The sequence below is a fragment of the Dendrobates tinctorius genome, unplaced genomic scaffold (genome assembly GCF_039654945.1).
Source record: "Dendrobates tinctorius isolate UK_male_01 unplaced genomic scaffold, ASM3965494v1 ptg000016l, whole genome shotgun sequence".
In the NCBI taxonomy this organism is placed as follows: Eukaryota; Metazoa; Chordata; class Amphibia; order Anura; family Dendrobatidae; genus Dendrobates; species Dendrobates tinctorius.
In genome coordinates this window covers 75,403,695-75,421,768 of record NW_027361684.1, presented here as the reverse complement: position 1 = coordinate 75,421,768, position 18,074 = coordinate 75,403,695, and the positions used below count along the sequence as shown (strand labels likewise).

At 41.1% G+C, this 18,074-nt stretch overlaps 1 protein-coding gene across 3 annotated transcripts in view; it reads right to left on the bottom strand.

Moving 5' to 3' along the window:
• Positions 1-18,074, bottom strand: part of STS (steroid sulfatase) — a 345,407-nt gene that overhangs the window by 310,354 nt on the left and 16,979 nt on the right. For 2 of the 3 annotated variants that reach the window (XM_073565968.1, XM_073565967.1), the window contains exons 2-3: positions 5,727-5,868; positions 5,358-5,479 (exon numbers count right to left, since the gene is read on the bottom strand). In XM_073565968.1, the coding sequence (XP_073422069.1) occupies positions 5,358-5,479; positions 5,727-5,866 (262 nt within the window). In that variant the 5' untranslated portion in view covers positions 5,867-5,868. The remainder of the gene's footprint in view (positions 1-5,357; positions 5,480-5,726; positions 5,869-18,074) is intronic. The other variant, XM_073565969.1, reaches the window with a different exon arrangement.

The following is an 18,074-nucleotide window of genomic DNA, read 5'->3' as shown; positions in this document are numbered from 1 at the left end:
ACACAAGTCAATTTCCCAGATTTTTGTGGCAAAATTAGGGGGCTCGGCTTATACACGGGTCGGCTTATACATGAGTATATATGGTATTTCATTCACTGTATATACAGCTGGTCCAGAAAGAATTCAGACTCCTTTAAATTTTTCACTCTTTGTTTCATTGCAGCCATTTGGTAAATTTAAAAAAGTTCATTTTTCACTCATTAATGTACACTCTGCACCCCATCTTGATGGAAAAATGAAGACATTTTTGCAAATTTATCAAAAAAGAATAAATGAAATATCACATGGTCATAAGTATTCAAACCATTTGCTCATACACTCATATTTAAGTCACATGCTGTCCATTTTCTTGTAATCCTCCTTGAGATGGTTCTACTCCTTCATTGGAGTCCAGCTGTGTTAAAATTAAACTGATGGGACTTGATTTGGAAAGGCACACACCTGTCTGTATAAGACATCACAGTTCACAGTGCATGTCAGACCAAATGAGAATCATGAGGTCAAAGGAACTTGCAAGGAGCTCAGAGACAGAATTGTGGCAAGGCACAGATCTGGCCAAGGTTAAAAAATAATTTCTGCAATACTGAAGTGTTCCTAAGAGCACAGTGGCCTCCATAATCCTTAAATGGAATAAGTTTGTGACCACCAGAAGTCTTCCTAGACCTGGCTACCCATCCAAATTGAGCAATCATGGGAGAAGAGCCTTGATGAGAGAGGTAAAGAAGAACCCAAAGATCACTGTGGCTTAGCTCCACAGATGCAGTACGGAGATGGAAGAAAGTTCCACAGAGTCAACTATCACTGCAGTCCTCCACCTGTTGGGTATTTGTGGCATAGTGGCCCGACCGAAGCCTCACCTCAGTGCAAGACATATGAAAGCCAGCATAGAGTTTGCTAAATAACATGGGAAGGAATCCCAGACTATCAGAAATAAGATTCTCTGGTCTGATGAGATGAGGAAAGACCTTTTTGGTGATAATTCTAAGCAGTGTGTGTGGAGAAAATCAGACACTGGTTATCACCTGCCCAACAAAATCCCAACAGTAGACCATGGTGGTGGTAGCTTCATGTTATGGGGGTATTTTCAGCTACAGGGACAGGATGACTGGTTGCCATTGAAAGAAACATGAATGCAGCCAAGTACAGAGATATCCTGGATGAAAACCTCTTCCAGAGTGCTCTGGACCTCAGACGTGGCCGAAGGTTCTCCTTCCAACAAGACAATGACCATAAGGACACAGCTAAAATAACAAGGGAGTGGCTTCAGAACAACTCTGTGACCATTTTTGTCTGGCCCAGCCAGAGCTGTGACCTAAACCCAATTAAGCATCTCTAGAGAGACCTGAAAATGGCTGTCCACCAATGTTCACCATCCAACCTGACAGAGCTGGAGAGGATCTGCAAGGAAGAATGGCAGAGGATCCCTAAATCCAGGTGTGAAAAACTTTTTGCATCATTCCCAAGAAGACTCATGGCTGTACTAGCTCAAAAGGGTGCTTCTACTCAATACTGAGCAAAGGGTCTGAATACTTCTGACCATGTGATATTTCAGTTTTACTTTTTCAATAAACTTGCTAAATTTTCTACGTTTTTCACTCAAGATGGGGTGCAGAGTGTACATTGATGAGAAAAAAATGAACTTTTTTGAATTTACCAAATGGCTGCAATGAAACAAAGAGTGAAAAATGTAAAAGGGGTCTGAATACTTTCTGTACCCACTGTGAATATATATATATATATATATATATATATATATATATATATTATACATATCATGAGAAGGTCACTGGTAAAATATGGAGGGGAGAAACAGTATGTGGCACTCAAGATTTTAAGCTCAGTGATATGAACCTGGAAAAATGCTCCAGCAAACTAAGTGCTGAGAGGGGTTAATCAGCCATATTAAGGGCTGGATTTTAGTCACCAGCTGAAGAGCGGGTGGGACACTGTTCACCATATCTCCACTTCAGAGTGTGGTTCAGAAGCTAAAAGTGCAGCCTTTGGACTTCAGTATTTGATGTCTCTGGAGAGGAGATCTCCAGAGCTGTGCTTGTCCTAAATAGTGCTGAACCTTGTTTTCTTTTTCCCTGAGTGGGTATATTTATGCAGCCACACAGACTGTACTGTAGGTATTTTTTTCTGTTATGCTGGAAGGGCTTAGAAGGGTACTTGTCTATCTAATTTTGCACTGGTTTATGCATTACATTTTTTTCCTATAAACCAGTTCAAACATAAAAGGAAAGCACTTCTGTGACTGCCTGTGTGAGAACCTGAGTGAGTCAATTTATCACAGTGCTAAAAGTACGGGCAACTTCCCCAGGAAGTACGTATGATGGCTTTGGACAAACTGCATGCCTTGGGTTAAGGCGGCTGCAGGACTAAAAGCAGATAGCATGGAGGATATATTAAAGCAGCTATTGCAGGCTAATCTAAAACACCAACAGCAATGGCTGCAGCAGCAATGGCAACTGGAACAGCAGCAGCAAGTACAGCTGCAACATCATCTGGAATAGTTTCTGCAGCAGCCGCAGAAACTATTACAGTAGCTACAGTTGGTGCTCCTGATTGAGGTGATCCATCACAGTAAGACTGCCGATCCCTCAAATCCAGATGATGATGCATACGTCCAGAAGATGATAAGCTGTGCAATGCAAAAGATGACCCCGATTGATGATGTTGAGGCAGAGCTCAGGCGAAACGTGCGTCAGGCAGGTGCAGGCTGCTGCTGGGTTCTTTCCTTGGTCAGTATGTATGCTGTTTAAATATTTTCTCGGCACTTGAACTTTCCATTCTACTTTGGCACTTTAGACTTGTCTTTTTACCTATCCCATTAATGATAATTTGTTACTAATTATAGGGATATTGGTATCTCTTTACTTTAGTAGAGACCAGTCTTATTATTGTTATATTTTTTGGTGTCCTTTTTGCCTCAGCTGCTGACTTGATTATTTTATGCTATATACACCTCTTTGATCCTTAAAGGTAAATTAATTTGTGATTTTTCTTATGATATCTATATGAATTATTAATTACTACTATACACTATCATACTCCTTTGGGATTTATTGAGTTTTTATGATGGATGAATTTGTTCTTTGATATCTTTTAAGATCCATAAGATTTATTGATCATTACTATAATTATTTTGATCACTTGACATTTTAATATACACATTTGTGATCATGTTGTCAGTTATATGAATGGTGCTATAATTTTTACAAAAACAAAAATTCTTGGTGTATATTTTTTACCTCGTACTTGCCTGCACAGTTTTTCCACCTGTTTTGCTTCCCCCTAGTTTTCTCTTTTCTGCATTTGGATTGTTTTATACTTTAATGAATAAATATGTTTTTTAAAGATTATTTAGTTGTATGTCATGTTTATAGGTTTATATACTGTAATTGAGTGGACATACAACATATTTATATTTGAGCTATTTTTGTACTAGTTTCAACCATGTTTGAGCAGAGTGGGAAAGGTTGCTGCCGCAGCAGTGGGCGGAGGTCTTAACTCCCTATCTAAATGGTGAGGCCTACAAGGCTTATTATGACCTGGTCTTACAGGACTCACAGGGTGTATTTCAGTGACAAAAACCCTCGCTCCCAAATGTTTGACCTGCTACCTTTGGTACAGAAATGGTTGCAGCCAGAGTCCTCCATGCGTGTTGTTATGGACAGATTTATTCACTTCCTTCCTAGGCCGATGCAAACCTGGTTTGCCCAGGGAGAACCCCACATGGCTGTTGACCTGGTTGGCTTAGTGGAAAAGTACCAGGTGGTCAAGAAGTCCTTAAAGAAACCAGCTGTTGTCACATCCCCATACTGCGGTACCCAAAATGAGCCTGACTCCCAAAAGAAGTGTAATAGAGCCACAACTGGGTTGAGTTCAAGGTCCCAAGAGGCTGCCAAAGGCCACTGGCAAGGACGGTATTTGCTGGAGGCGTCACGATCGTGGGCACATAGCTGTCCATTATCCATTGTCTACCAAACTAATGGACTGCAGCAATGGGAGGACTGTTCTTATGCTTATCTAGCCTGCAATGTAGACTATCATCCCAATTAGGGGCCGCAAGCATGTCCCATGAGAATAAATGAAGTTCTGGCGCCTGTAATCTTGATCTCTGGGAGTCTGATGTCCCTGGTAAGGGCCACACTCCCCCACCAGTTAATACGCAGGAAACTTGTAGGCATCCGCTGTATTCAGGGTGATGCCAAGGACTACCCTGTTGCCAGAGTGAGTATAGAAATCAACTGTGGCACTGAGTCCCATGAGGTCAGAATAGTTAAAGGGAAGGTGACGTGATTTTAATTTTTGTATTAATAATAATTGATTATACTGTATACTCAATTATTTTTAATAATTTAAGATCTATTGTCGAATCACATACAGCAAACCTAAATAGTTCCAACACGGTGGACTTATCTAATGAACTTTCCAATAATTGCCTCTTCATATTCCAATAGCAAGACTTACCCATTCAGCTGAAAGGCCAACATACCCTTCTGTCCTTATCATTGGTGACACTGGGAATTATCAAATCACCAATTAAGTGATGGGGTAAACTCATGAGATGCATGTATTTGCTGTCTGCCCTCCCCTCTTCTTAATTGCTGCTCTCTACAATTACGTGTGTATCAGTGTTATGCGTGGTGTCAGCAAAATGAAGACAGGAGTAGAATGCTCTGTCCAGCCACCGGCAGTGTCAATGAGCATACGCAGCATTCAGACACTGCGCAATCTGGAAAGCAAACACTGTCAATCAGGAGTGGAGAAAGCCCCTTAATTGTCAGATGAGGAGATGTTACATTTTACCAAACTCTTGCCAGAGGAGCACACTCATTTACATAAAACTTAAAAGATATATTCTCAGACACTGTTCCAGTGATAAGCAGTCATAAAGGAGCGCTAAGGAAGCCACCCAGGGGCAGACAAGGATATCAGGTCTCCACCGCAGCTCCAGCCAAAAACCTCCAATGGAGTATAGGAGCAATGAGAAAATTGAAAATGGTCTTAGGAGCGCAGAAAAGAGACTCAGGCAAGAGATGGGTTTAAACCACAACGCGTTTCGATGGAGGATAAGTCTTCATCAGGTGGATGAAGAACATTCACCTGATGAATACGGATCCTCGGTCGAAACGCATTGTGGTTTAAACCCATCTTTTTTCTGAGTCTCTCTCCTGCGCTCCTAAGACCGTTTTCTCATTGCTACCATAGTGTATAGCACATTTAAAAAGCATTTTGGGGGTGAGAGACTCCCTTTAATTGGAGGCTGCCTTTTGCTTAGGTTTCAGTAATAATGAAGGGACACATTTTCCTAAGATTATATTCGAGAATACAGAGTAAATACTATTGTATACCTGATCTCACAGGATATCTGCCCGTTAAGAATGCAGCTCGGCTAGGTGTACATAATGGAGATGCTGCTATATGATGTGTAAGCTTGGCTCCTTCCGCAGCTATTCTGTCAATATTTGGTGTTCTGAAAAAAAATGAAAGTATACTTTACAAAACATCTTCCCGGAAATATAATAAACCCTCTCTTCATTATTCAACCATTTAATGAGTGGCATGAAGCCATTTACTTTACCAAAGAAAGCAACCATATTTAATACATGTATAATTAGATAAGCCAGAAAACATCTTTATTATTATTTTAATATAATCTTTAGGTTGTTTTGAGTAAGATTTGCAAAATGTGACATAGATGAAAAGAAACATCACCAAACCTGAGTGTTTTGTTCCCATAACATCCCACATCTCCAATTCCAAGGTCGTCAACCATTATCAGAACAAAGTTGGGCTTTGACTTTGTTGCACAAAGAATATTAATAATGAGCAAGAATGTCAGTGGTAACAGAAGCTTCATCTCTATGGATAGAAATATATCATATGAAAAATACAATTTAAAACAGATAGCATAGATAGATAACTGTCCATTAGTAAAGAAAAAAAAAAAAAAGCATAAACAATATGTTTAGGCTTATGAGAGTACAGCATTATACAGTGAGTGTCACAATCAATGACAATAGTAGTATGAAAATGTGAACTAAGAAATGATTGCATGTATTCATAGCATAAAAGTAAATACATTCTTGCATACAGGCGAAAATTGTGTCTAAGTTGCACCAGTGTCCTTTGGTAGGTACTGTAGCCTTAGGGGTCAGTAAGTTCTCACTACTGGCCTCCTTCATACATCCGTATTAAAACATGTACTTGAAAAAACAATACTGATGTCATCACTGTTTGCCATTAGTGTGTCTTCGGTGTGTCATAAGTATACGGTCCGCGTGTCTGTTTTTAGCACCAATGTGTCATCAGTGTTTTTTCAGTATGGATAAAGAAAGAAATAAATTACAAAGCTTCTCCTATACTTTGCAATATTAAAAGTGGACAGAACACAGATAGCACACTGGTGCCATCAATGTGCTGTACGTGTTTTTTTACAGACCCAGAGACTTGTAATGGCACTTGTCATCCTTATGTCACAGATGTGTCAGAGGCTGAAGACAATTGCACTGCATCTGTCTGCAGAAGGTCTCGTTGGTTTGCTTTGAAGACTAGTGGCCACCTCCCCCGCTGCTAATGACCACACCTGGACCTGGGTGTTTCTAAATCCCTACTTCCTGTTGGGAGGGGCAGGTATTATTTTCTATTTGCGCTTCTCTGTTGAAGCTTGGAGCTGTAGCAGTCTGCTAGTGTCCTCTTGGAGTTTGGAGGGCATCAGCATTTTTCCCTGAGTCTACTCAAGCTAAGTGTCCCCCTGGTTCCATTTATCCTTACTGTCTTAAGTGTTAGTGGTATTAACTAGCATTCATCCTGTCCTTCCAGCTGCAAGGCTTATCGCCAGGGTCACACAGGGACTAAACATACTGTTTGGCAATAGGGCCAGAACCTATATAGGGATGGTAGGACAGACAGGGTGATGTTAGTTCAGTCTAGGGGTCTCCTCTTCACCCTTCCCTAGTGTTTGGTTCCCCTTCTCTTAACCCTTTGTGTTGCACTTAGTCTGTCCTACACTGTGCATGACACTGTAGTGCCAGAAAAAAATGGACATGTATCTGTGTGTTTTGTACTTACACACAGTCTGTGCAAAAACACGGATATGTGCATAGCAAAAGTAGATTATAATGGGTCTGTGTGGTATCCATGAAAAAAAAGAATACCACACGTACTGGAAACACGAACGTGTGAAGGAGGCCTTATGATGTGTCTCTCTAAGACCACAGAGGAGTATGAAAAACTCCAGTCTGAAGTGTAGCATCTGAGGTCTGTCTCAGGTGAACTAGTAATAAAAAAGTGGGAAAAGGGAAGGTATATTTTCAGCTCACCGTTTGTGTGACTATAGCCTCCATAATAGGGTGCAGCAAAGAGCAAAAAGGGGATTCCAGCATCCACTTGATGTTGAGATTAAAACATTAATTTTAATAACATTTAAGATGAAAAAATTATAATGAGAAAATAATTGTGGGGTTAGAAGGAGGAAAATAAGGAGTGGGAGGATAAGGATATCTGGTTACACATTTCGAGCTCAGGGCTCTTAGTCATGACTAAAAGCCTTGAGCTAAAAATGCATAGATAGATGTCCTAATTTACCCCTCTCACTCCTCTCTTCCCTCCTACTTCCCCAACTATTATTTTGTCATTATGATTTTTCATTTTAAATATTTTCATTAAAAGTAATGTTTTAATCTTAACATCAAGCGGATGCTGGAATCCCCCATTTTCTCTTTGACTCAGGTTAAGTAGACCAGCCGACCTGCATCATTGACAAGCCGCCATTAAATGGGCAAAGGTCTACAACAGTAAAGGGGAACATGAACATTTTTACTTTAATAACAAGATAGCCTGTGAGGATTGAGGAGTAGTCATAGCATAGGAGTGTGGAAGGTGATGATGAAGTGTAAAGATGACTGCCATGTTAGAATGAACTAGAAAACTGATGTGTGAAGGATTGTGACGCAGAAAGCACAAAACAAGCTATTGCAGGAGACTGCTGTAAAAAACGAGACAATGAGATAGTTTATAAGCACTGTTAAGCCCCCGTTACACATAGCGATATCGCTAGCGATATCGCTGTAACGTCACCGATTTTGTGACGTAGCAGCGATATTGCTAGTGATATCACTACATGTGATACTTACCTCCGACTGGCTCCCCTGCTGGTTATCGCTGATTGCGCGAGAAGGTCCTGGACCATTTCTCGTCGGGCGCTTCCTGCTGGGCTTCCTGTGGCGCCGACGAGCGACGCGTGGATGCGGACGGGAGGACTTCAGGATCGCCACGTCTGACAGGTAAGTAGCGACCCCCGACCCCTGGTATGTCGCTGGTGAGATCTGCCTGTGTGGCAGCTCACTAGCGACCACTTAGCGATGGACCAGTATCGTTGTCGGGATCGCTGGTGCATCGCTAAGTGTAATGGTACCCTTAGAGTGTGTGCTGCATGACTGAACTGAGACTGTCAAAGTCTGTTGCAAAGTGACAGAGCAGCTGTTGGGCAAAGTTCAAGGAAGTTGTAGCAAGTATAAAGTGTTAGCTGTCTAATTCTATTCAAGGAATGTTGCTTCATGCAAGACTAATGAAACTATCAAGCTCCTCGACTCTTTTGAGTAACGTTCTTCAACTTCCAACTGAGTAGACCAGCAACATTTTGCCATCCAGAAGTGTAAAAATCACTGCACCACTAATGATTTTTACAGCTTAATACATTTCTAGGCCATGCCATCCTGTATATCATTTATAATAGATGATCCAAACCACATAAACACAAAACCAGAACCAACTACAATTTGTAAACCTACTCCTAAGGAGGAAGGGTGGCTGTTCAGCAGCTTAAAATGTGCATGCTTGACTTAGTGAAAATATGCTTATATAGTTCATAACTCAAGAATGCTTAAAGCTGACCAATCAATAAACATCGTGTCCAAAGTGTCATGAAGCCTAAGCAGATTAATGTACAGTTTTGAGGTGAATATTTGGTGTACATTGATAAATCCTTTTTGCCAACATGCCCAGCAGGTGGTCTTACTCAACAATTGATATCTACCTAGGCATGCACTCTCAAACAGGAAAGGCTGTCAATCATTTAGATACTCGACCCACTGGACTCATAACCCTGAATGTGAAAGATTTCTAGCAACAAGTTACAGTTTTTAAAGATATTTTTCCCACAAAACACAGTCACGTTTTAAATGATAGATTCCCTTGAAACAAATTTTGAGTAGTTATTAAAATAGCATTGCTGATTATCTACAATATCCACTATATTACAGTGCTGGATGCAAGACTTAACTTTGTGAAGCAAAAGTATATACTGGCTGAACTGCTTGTTTTTACCCACTGTGATCCACAATTTGCCAACGCTGATCTTAAAATTAAAAAAGAACTCCATGTTCCTAATGCAAGGTCTGTAATAAAATCTAGTAATAAAACAGAGCAACATATTTCTCTTCCTTTTTTTTGCCTTAAAACTTTTCATTAAACAGTAGCTTTAAGGACGTTAATGAAAAAATGAATAAATGAATGAAAGGGTCTGCGTTGCAGGACCTTCGAGTAATGGAGGAAGCTTTTACGAAGCATTTAAATAACTTTAATGAGTCATTGACAATTTCTCTTTTCAAGATTGCTTTGCATGGATTTGTTTACTACATAGGAACTCAATAAGTATGGCTTTTCAGTTGAAAATAATAGCAGACCACACGACCTGGCTAAATGCTAGCCAATCATTCTCAAGTACCTTTCAAGTCGGTAAAATGAAGTGTTTAACTAAAAAACAATGGCTAAATTGGCACTTTTAATGAAGGAAGTGCAGTATAAAGCTTTACAGTTCAAGTTCTACAAGGTTGACACTTTATTATACAGTTACAAAAATAATTAGCCCTTCTCGAGTGCAACAAATCTTCTTTTCCAAGGAAATATAGAACAAACATGACAATTCATTAGTGAGAACAGCAATCAATCAGCTGCTGAACCAAGGTCACAGCTCATTTCATATACTGAAAATAACCACCTGAGTTCATGGTAATGGCTTTTAACATTCACAGAGAAGAGCCAAGTTTACTAACCGGAATGCATCATCAATATAAATGGCTGTTCTGAAGGCTGCTGTATAGGCGAAGCAGGAATTAGTCATAGAAAATATTACATTGTGAGCTCGTGTATAAAAATATATATTTTTTCCAATCACTATCTTCATCTAATGAAGCAAATCGTAATTAAAGAAAATTGTCATTGCTTGATTTAATGGAATATTTAAGTCTTTTCCATATATACAAGTGTATGTCATGGTTTGGGCTCATTTCTCATCCAATATAGTACAGTTGCGTCACAAGCTTGCCCTGCGCACAGGAGCTGTGCACCCACTGTCAGCAAAGGTCCTGGCCATTCTACTGCTTAGATGTGAGTCAATAGCTCTTCTGTAATGCAAATCAATGAGTTGTTATGGCAGCCAGTGGTCTAACAAGTTCTCCCACTACTCCCATAGCTATATTATTATTAATGTTTGTTATTAGAGTTGTTGCAGATCAAAAAAAGGAAAAAGCTCTACAGCAATACATTTTTGGGTTAAAGATTTTTTTTTTACCCTTAGATGATTACAAAAAGTATGTATACATGGCATGGTAAAGTAGTATGTCTGTCTTTTTATTAAATTAATTTCTATTTTTATTTTATTTTTTATTTAGATCTGGTGCCAATGTACAAGGCATAAGAGATATTGCCCAAAGTTTTAACCAACTTGTGGTCTTTGTCCTGGAGAAAACATGGACCAATTATAGTCTATGGAGCTGTTCACATGTTCTTGCGCTTTTGTGGACCACTTATCCAGGTAAAAATCACAGAGACATGGCCGATCTCAGTCACTCTTAAAAATCATATACACAATGTCATACCATTGGGCCATTAGGATAAAAAAATATTACAACTAAAATGTTACAACTAAAATTTTGTCTTAGCCTCAGATTTTTCATTTTCAGAAATAGGTGAAAATGCACCACAAAATTTGTTGCGCAATTTCACTCAAATGTGACAATACTCCATAAGTTTGGCTAGATGACAAGGTTTGGAAGGTAGAAGCGCTATTGATATTTTGAAGTGCTGAGTTTCCTAGTATAGTTTGTATGCGACATTTGCAGCGTCCCCATGGTGCTGGAATATGAGAAACTCTTAAAATGTTTTAAATTGCACATCTCTAGGAATTTATCCTTGAGTGTAGCAACAATTTTGATTACACAGAAATAGGCACACAGTGTATGCTGCCAAGTGAAAATTGCAAATATACAATTTGAGGGTTTGAGAGCATCTATTTTGCTTGGGATTTTTGTCTTTTTTTGTGGGGAGGAGAACAAGGGATCCTTTAAGCCATCATTATTGTGGACATCCCAAAATTTTCATATACGGATGAAAAACCTGAAACACTAAAGGCTAGATTAACAATTATCATGTGAACCCTTATGTTGAGATTTCCATCTAAATCAGTAAAAAAACAGTCTCTGTTTAGGTGGTGTACATGTTTTAAGGGGTAATGAAAAGCATGGCCAAATGTCCTTTTGTGCATGATAAAAGAGATATGATACTGCCAAGGCAAAGGCCATACAAAATTTAAAATAACTCTGACTTCCTCATTATATTGAATGATTCTTTCAGGGGCTTCATCTTAATCATGCTTTTTGAGATTTATACAAAAATCTCAATGTACGTGTTGAGTGTAGCACACAGAATAGAATCAGCTTTAGTCTACATTTACATGACTGTATTTTCGGTTTGAGTGCTGTTCGTGAAGTAAAACAAGTACTCTGACCAATGGTATTAAATTGGGATTTTCAGATGGCTGTATGTTTTTCACTGACCAAATGTCTATGGTGAAAAAAAAAATTGTAGCATCCGCTAGTCTTGAAAAGTTAAGTCTATCGATGGCAAAAAAACAGCTCATATTATAAGGATTTATTGTAATTCTGTAACAGAGTAAACTATATTTGGTCTTGTAAATTTTAATAAGTGCTGATGCATAAAATTGAATGCCATATGGATTTCATGACTTAAAAAATACAGGTGAAAAAATGTGTTTTTTATGAAAATCAGACTACTTTATATTCTCCTTGTGTGGACTTAGCCTTAGGCCTCATTCACAAATCTATGTTAAACATGTTCATTAAAAAGTAGTACTGATGTCACCAGTGTTTTGAATCATTGTGTCATCAGTGTATGGTCCATGTGTCCATTTTTACTATCAGTGTGTCAGCAGTATTTTTTACGGATTGATAGCATTTTCCAGATGCCATTTACCATGCGAATAAAGTGAGCAGACAGACCTCTGTATATAATTGCAATGTTATTAGACAATTAAGTGGATTAAGGAGGCTTTTCTGTGCTGGAAAGGAGATTGTGGTTATTGTTACTGTTCTCTTTATGTGTGCCCTATGGTGCTCCATCTTGTGATTGTTTCCCCTTACCTCCTAGAGATTGTAGGCTGCTCACAAATTAACTGACAAATTAGCCTTAGTTTTTTCTCCTCTCTAATTTTACTTCCCTATCTTTCTGTTCTCTCTTAGCTTTCTTCTTTTTCTAGATCTTCCCTGTACCCTCTTCTCATTAACACATTTTTATGCCCCCTCCTCTTTCAAGCCATTTATAAGTATGTCATCAGAGAGTTTCTCTGAGCTATCATTGGGCTCTTTAAATGCCGAAGGCTTACATGTCCTGAGAAATCTCCTTTATAAAAAGAGGCTTGACGTTCCTTTTTTTTATTTTTTTTACAAGAAACCCACTTTTGCCAAAACAAACCATATAAGGCCTCTTTCACACTTCCGTTTTTGACAATCAGTCAAGATCCGCCAATTTTGAAAAAAAATGGATCCGCCATTTTTCTTTGCGGATCCGTTTTTTTCCCCATTGCCGTCCGTTTCATCCGTTTTTTTGAGGATCCGCCACAATGTTAGTGTCCGTCAACATCCTGAAAGATTTCCAAACGGAGCTTGCAACGTTTTTTTGGCCGGCGGATCCTCCAGACACTGAATTAACCCCAAAATCTGTCTGGGTGCCGGACAAAAAAAAAAAATCTCTCTCTCTCTCTCTCTCTCTCTCTCTCTCTCCTTCCCGGCCAGCGGTTCCTTTAAATTTCCTCATTTTCAGGATCCGTCTAAAAACGGATCCTGTGCCATCCATTCACATCAGTTGAGAACGGATCCGCTTGTCTGCCTTTTTGGCGGATTTTAACTGATGCAAATAACTGAATTGTGAAAGAGGCCTTAGCTTTCAAACTACAGATTTCCTAAGACCTACATAATAGTCCCTTACCTGATTACAAAACCAGACTAATGCATACTTATATCACACTCGGTTCTTTGGGTGTTCTGTTCTGAGTCTCGCACTGATGGAGAGGGACAACTGCTAATAGTCAATGGTCTTGTTGCATCTAATAAGGTCACTTTTGCCTCCCAGTTCCTACCCAACTCAGGTCAGGACAAAGCACTTTATACTTATTTAGACCAACTAGTGGTATTTACAGAAGAAATATTGATCCTGGGGGACCTTAACACAGCTTTTAATCCTTTAATGAACAACTTCTAAGGAAGTCTCTTCCCTTTCACTCCCCACTGAAAGACGTTTTCTAAAATGCTTGCTGGACCATCTGTTGATTGATACATGGCACCTACTTCACCCAGCTAACAGAGATTTTTCCTTCTATTGTAACTTTCATGATGTTTATTTGAGGATTGATTATATTTTACGAAAACATCAGGATTTCACCCTGATCCAAAGGGCTAATATTGGCAATATTTTCTTCTCTGACCACATGCTTATTGATGTGTCTACTGCTCTACCTACCTACAGAGTCAAGCAATGCCATTGAGATTAGAGAAAACTGTAAAAAAAAAAGCGCAATAGGGTCTTAACCGATAAATTGATATCAAAATGGATATGTTGAATGATTTATTGAATAGGTTTACAGAGTCAACGCATTTCGATTTTGAGGCCATGCGGGAACTCTTCATCAGGACAGAAACACAGCAGCCTGGATTGGTGCTAGGTTCAGCTCTCTCTGTTACCCCAAGAGCTCAGCTGTCAGTCAAGGTGAACTCTCACCGGTGATGGTGCGGGTACTGTCCGTGACTTTGTATGTGAATTTGTGGGAACACCTTCCCCATTATGATGTAGATACTTCAAAATGCTGGAAAAGGGTTTATATCAGTCAGAATTCTTTTTCTTCAGATACAAGACTCCAGTTCTCCTGCATCAAACATACAATATTATTACACTATAGAAGCTTTTTCAGGGAAAATGTAGGATTGTAGGTATGGCCATCCATGCAATGCAGATTCTTTAGGTCCACAAGTGGTTTTAATTTAAGAAAATAGAGGATCCATCTCTGAAATCCTTGTTCCTACTAGGCCAGAAGCACAAAGATTAATGTCATGAAACAACCTTCTTCAAAATATAATATTATGGGAACCTGAACACACGTTTATAACTCTGTATTAGAGCAATGAACCTCTGATTGCTATAAAAGATGTCCAGAAATGAATCTGTACGGATTGCTGGACCTTAAAGTAACATGATTGAAAGTGGACATTTACTTTTAGGCACAAATTGATTTCTTTCTGATTATGATACCCAGTGCTCTGATTTTTTTTTTAACTAAATTTTGATTCAGATTTTATAATATACACTTACAGAAAAAGAATTAAGAAAACTGAAAATAACATACAGTACATATCTTACTAAACGGAATTATGCAATAAGGGTTGGGAAAAATATGGGATAAAAAAGTCTGTACAACAGAATCTACTGTACAGTCAGACCGAGGGTTGATAGAGTTCATGGTTGTTCATCGGTGTGAGCAAGGGCAGAATAACGTCAAACAAACCAAGGTCATTGCTTGGAGAAGATGAAAACACATCAATTTGGGGCGAAGAAACAGGCATCAGGTTCATGAAGCTATTCAGTCCTTCCATATTTTGCAAAGCCCCTATTGCTGTCAATAGGGCAATCATGTCCTCTATCCTTTGAAAAGATCGGAGAACCATTCTTCCAGGGTGGGAGGACTTTTACTTCTCCACTGGTGTCAGAGAAGATTTGTAGCTAATTGTATAAAGAAATCTACAAGTGACTGGTCATATTTGAAACAGCTGGTTAGCATGATGAAAACTAAAATTCTCAGGGTTCCAATTTTTTTAAATTAAATTACTTTTTTAATACAATTACTTTTGGGCAGTCAGCATTTATAAGTGTGTGTAGAATTTTGTTTTTCAGAGTGAATATTTTTTTCCATTATGGCCTTCATAGACACAGAGAACAATTATATAATGATGAATCGTAGCACTGTTTCACATCATTAGTTATATTAGAATTACATGAGATGTTACCTCAGTAACTAGTGTTGTTTCTTGGGAAACCATACAAGTACTAGGAAAAAGAATGCAAGTAAACAGATTAGCAGGGAGAAATGGTATTGCAACAATACTGTATTGCCATGATCAGTGCTCAAGAAGACTCACTAGAATGCATGACATATAATTACTACATCAAACATCCCTGCTCCTAAACTGCCTTCAGATACATTCAAGTGGGTTTTCTAAGGCATCAAGGGTCAAAGGAAATTAACGAGTTGAAGCACTTTGTTAAAATGAGAACAACTTAAACACACTCATCCATTATGCTCTCGAGACTCTTTGCAGCTAAAAGTTGATTTCAAAATAATGCCTGAAAAGGCGTAAGATTAAATAAAAGAATAAAAAAAGACACAATCTAGTGCGTATAATAGCATCCTATAATGAAGAGAGCAGTGCACATACATAGCCTCCTACTTCAATATTCCATCACAGGAGCATACATTTATTGGGTACAGTGGTTGCAGTAACACCCGGACCCTAGAGCCTTATATTAATCCTTCCCAAGTATCCTATAATCATCACATGAGTAGCATGCACTATGGGCAAAGCTCCCAACCGTCCCGGATTTGGCGGGACAGTCCCATTTTTTATTGCATGTCCCACTGTCCCGGGCGGGAGCTTATTTTTCCAGCATTTCACTGAGCCGCATGCCCTCCCAGACAGACCCACTGGCCACCGCAGCGATAAATCCCAGCACTGATATCGCTGATCACTGGGCTGATCAGTGCGCACAGGACCTGTGATGAGGTCACAGGAGGGGAGGAGTCAGAGGTCACATGATCAGGGGCCTCCGTCCATGGCCCCTGATCATATGACCCCTGACTCCTCCCCTCCTGTGACCTCATCACAGGTCCTGTGCGCACAGCCCTCATGTCTGCAGGACTCTGCTGTGCTGGTTGTCATGGTGCTGGATGAGGGGAAGTTTATGTGTGGGGTCAGGAGGGGTTTTCAGCGTGGATGTAGTAGAGCAGCATGTGTACAAGGTGGATGGAGCAGAGCTGAGCATGTACAAGGTGTACGGAGCAGAGCCAAGCGTGTACGAGGTGTACGGAGCAGAGCCGCGCAAGTATGAGGTCAGGTGTATGGAGCAGAGCTATGTGTGTATGAGGTGTACAGAGGAGAGTCACACGTGTACGAGGTGTACAGAGCAGAGCCACAAGTGTATGAGGTGTACAGAGCAGAGCTGCGCGTGTACGAGGTGTATGGAGCAGAGCCGCACGTGTTTGAAGTGTACAGAGCAGAGCCGCATGTGTACGAGGTGTGCGGAGCGAAGTTGTGTGTGTACAAGGTGGACGGAGCAGAGCCGAGCGTTTACGTGGTGTACGGAGCAGAGCCACGTGAGTATGAGGTGTACAGAGCAGAGCCGCGTGAGTACGAGGTCAGGTGTATGGAGCAGAGCCGCACGTGTATGAGGTCAGGTGTGCGGAGCGGACCAACATGTGTACGAGGTGTACGGAGAGGGGCCGCGTGTGTACGAGGTGTACGGAGAGGAGCCGCGTGTGTACGAGGTGTACGGAGAGGAGCCGCGTGTGTACGAGGTGTACGGAGAGGAGCCGCGTGTGTACGAGGTGTACGGAGAGGAGCCGCGTGTGTACGAGGTGTACGGAGAGGAGCCGTGTGTGTACGAGGTGTACGGAGAGGAGCCGCGTGTGTACGAGGTATACGGCGCGGAGCCGCGTGTGTACAAGGTGTACGGAGTGGAGCTGCTTGTCTACGAGGTGTACGGAGCGGAGCCGCACGTGTACAAGGTGTGCGGAGCAGAGCCGCATGTGTACAAGGTGTGCCGAGCAGAGCCACACATGTACGAGGTGTGCGGAGCAGAGCCGCACGTGTACAAGGTGTACGGAGCAGAGCCACGTGTGTACGAGGTGTACAGAGCAGAGCCGCGTGTGTGTACGGAGCAGAGCCGCGTCTATTCGAGGTGTACGGAGTGGAGCCGTGTGTGTACCAAGTGTACGGAGCTGAGCCATGTGTGTACGGAGCGGAGCCACGTGTGTACGAGGTGTATGGATCAGAACTGCATGTGTACGAAGTGTATGGAGCAAAGCCGCATGTGTACAAGGTTTACGGAGTGAAGCCATCTATGTACAAGGTGTACGGAGTGGAGCTGCTTGTCTACGAGGTGTACGGAGCGGAGCCGCACGTGTACAAGGTGTGCGGAGCAGAGCCGCACGTGTACAAGGTGTGCGGAGCAGAGCCGCACGTGTACAAGGTGTGCCGAGCAGAGCCATACATGTACGAGGTGTGCGGAGCAGAGCTGCACGTGTACAAGGTGTACGGAGCAGAGCCACGTGTGTACGAGGTGTACGGAGCGGAGCTGCGTGTGTACAAGGTGTGCGGAGCGGAACTGTGTGTGTACGGAGCAGAGCCGCGTGGTTTCGAGGTGTAAGGAGTGGAGCCGTGTGTGTAGGTGGTGTACGGAACAGAGCCCTGTGTGTACCAAGTGTACGGAGCTGAGCCATGTGTGTACGGAGCGGAGCCACGTGTGTATGAGGTGTATGGAACAGAACCACGTGTGTACGAAGTGTATGGAGCAAAGCCGCATGTGTACAAGGTTTACGGAGTGAAGCCATGTGCGTACAAGGTGTACAGAGCGTGGCCGCATGTGTACAAGGTGTACAGAGCAGAGCCGCATGTGTATGAGGTTTACGGAGTGGAGCCGTGTATGTGCGAGGTGTACGCAGCGGA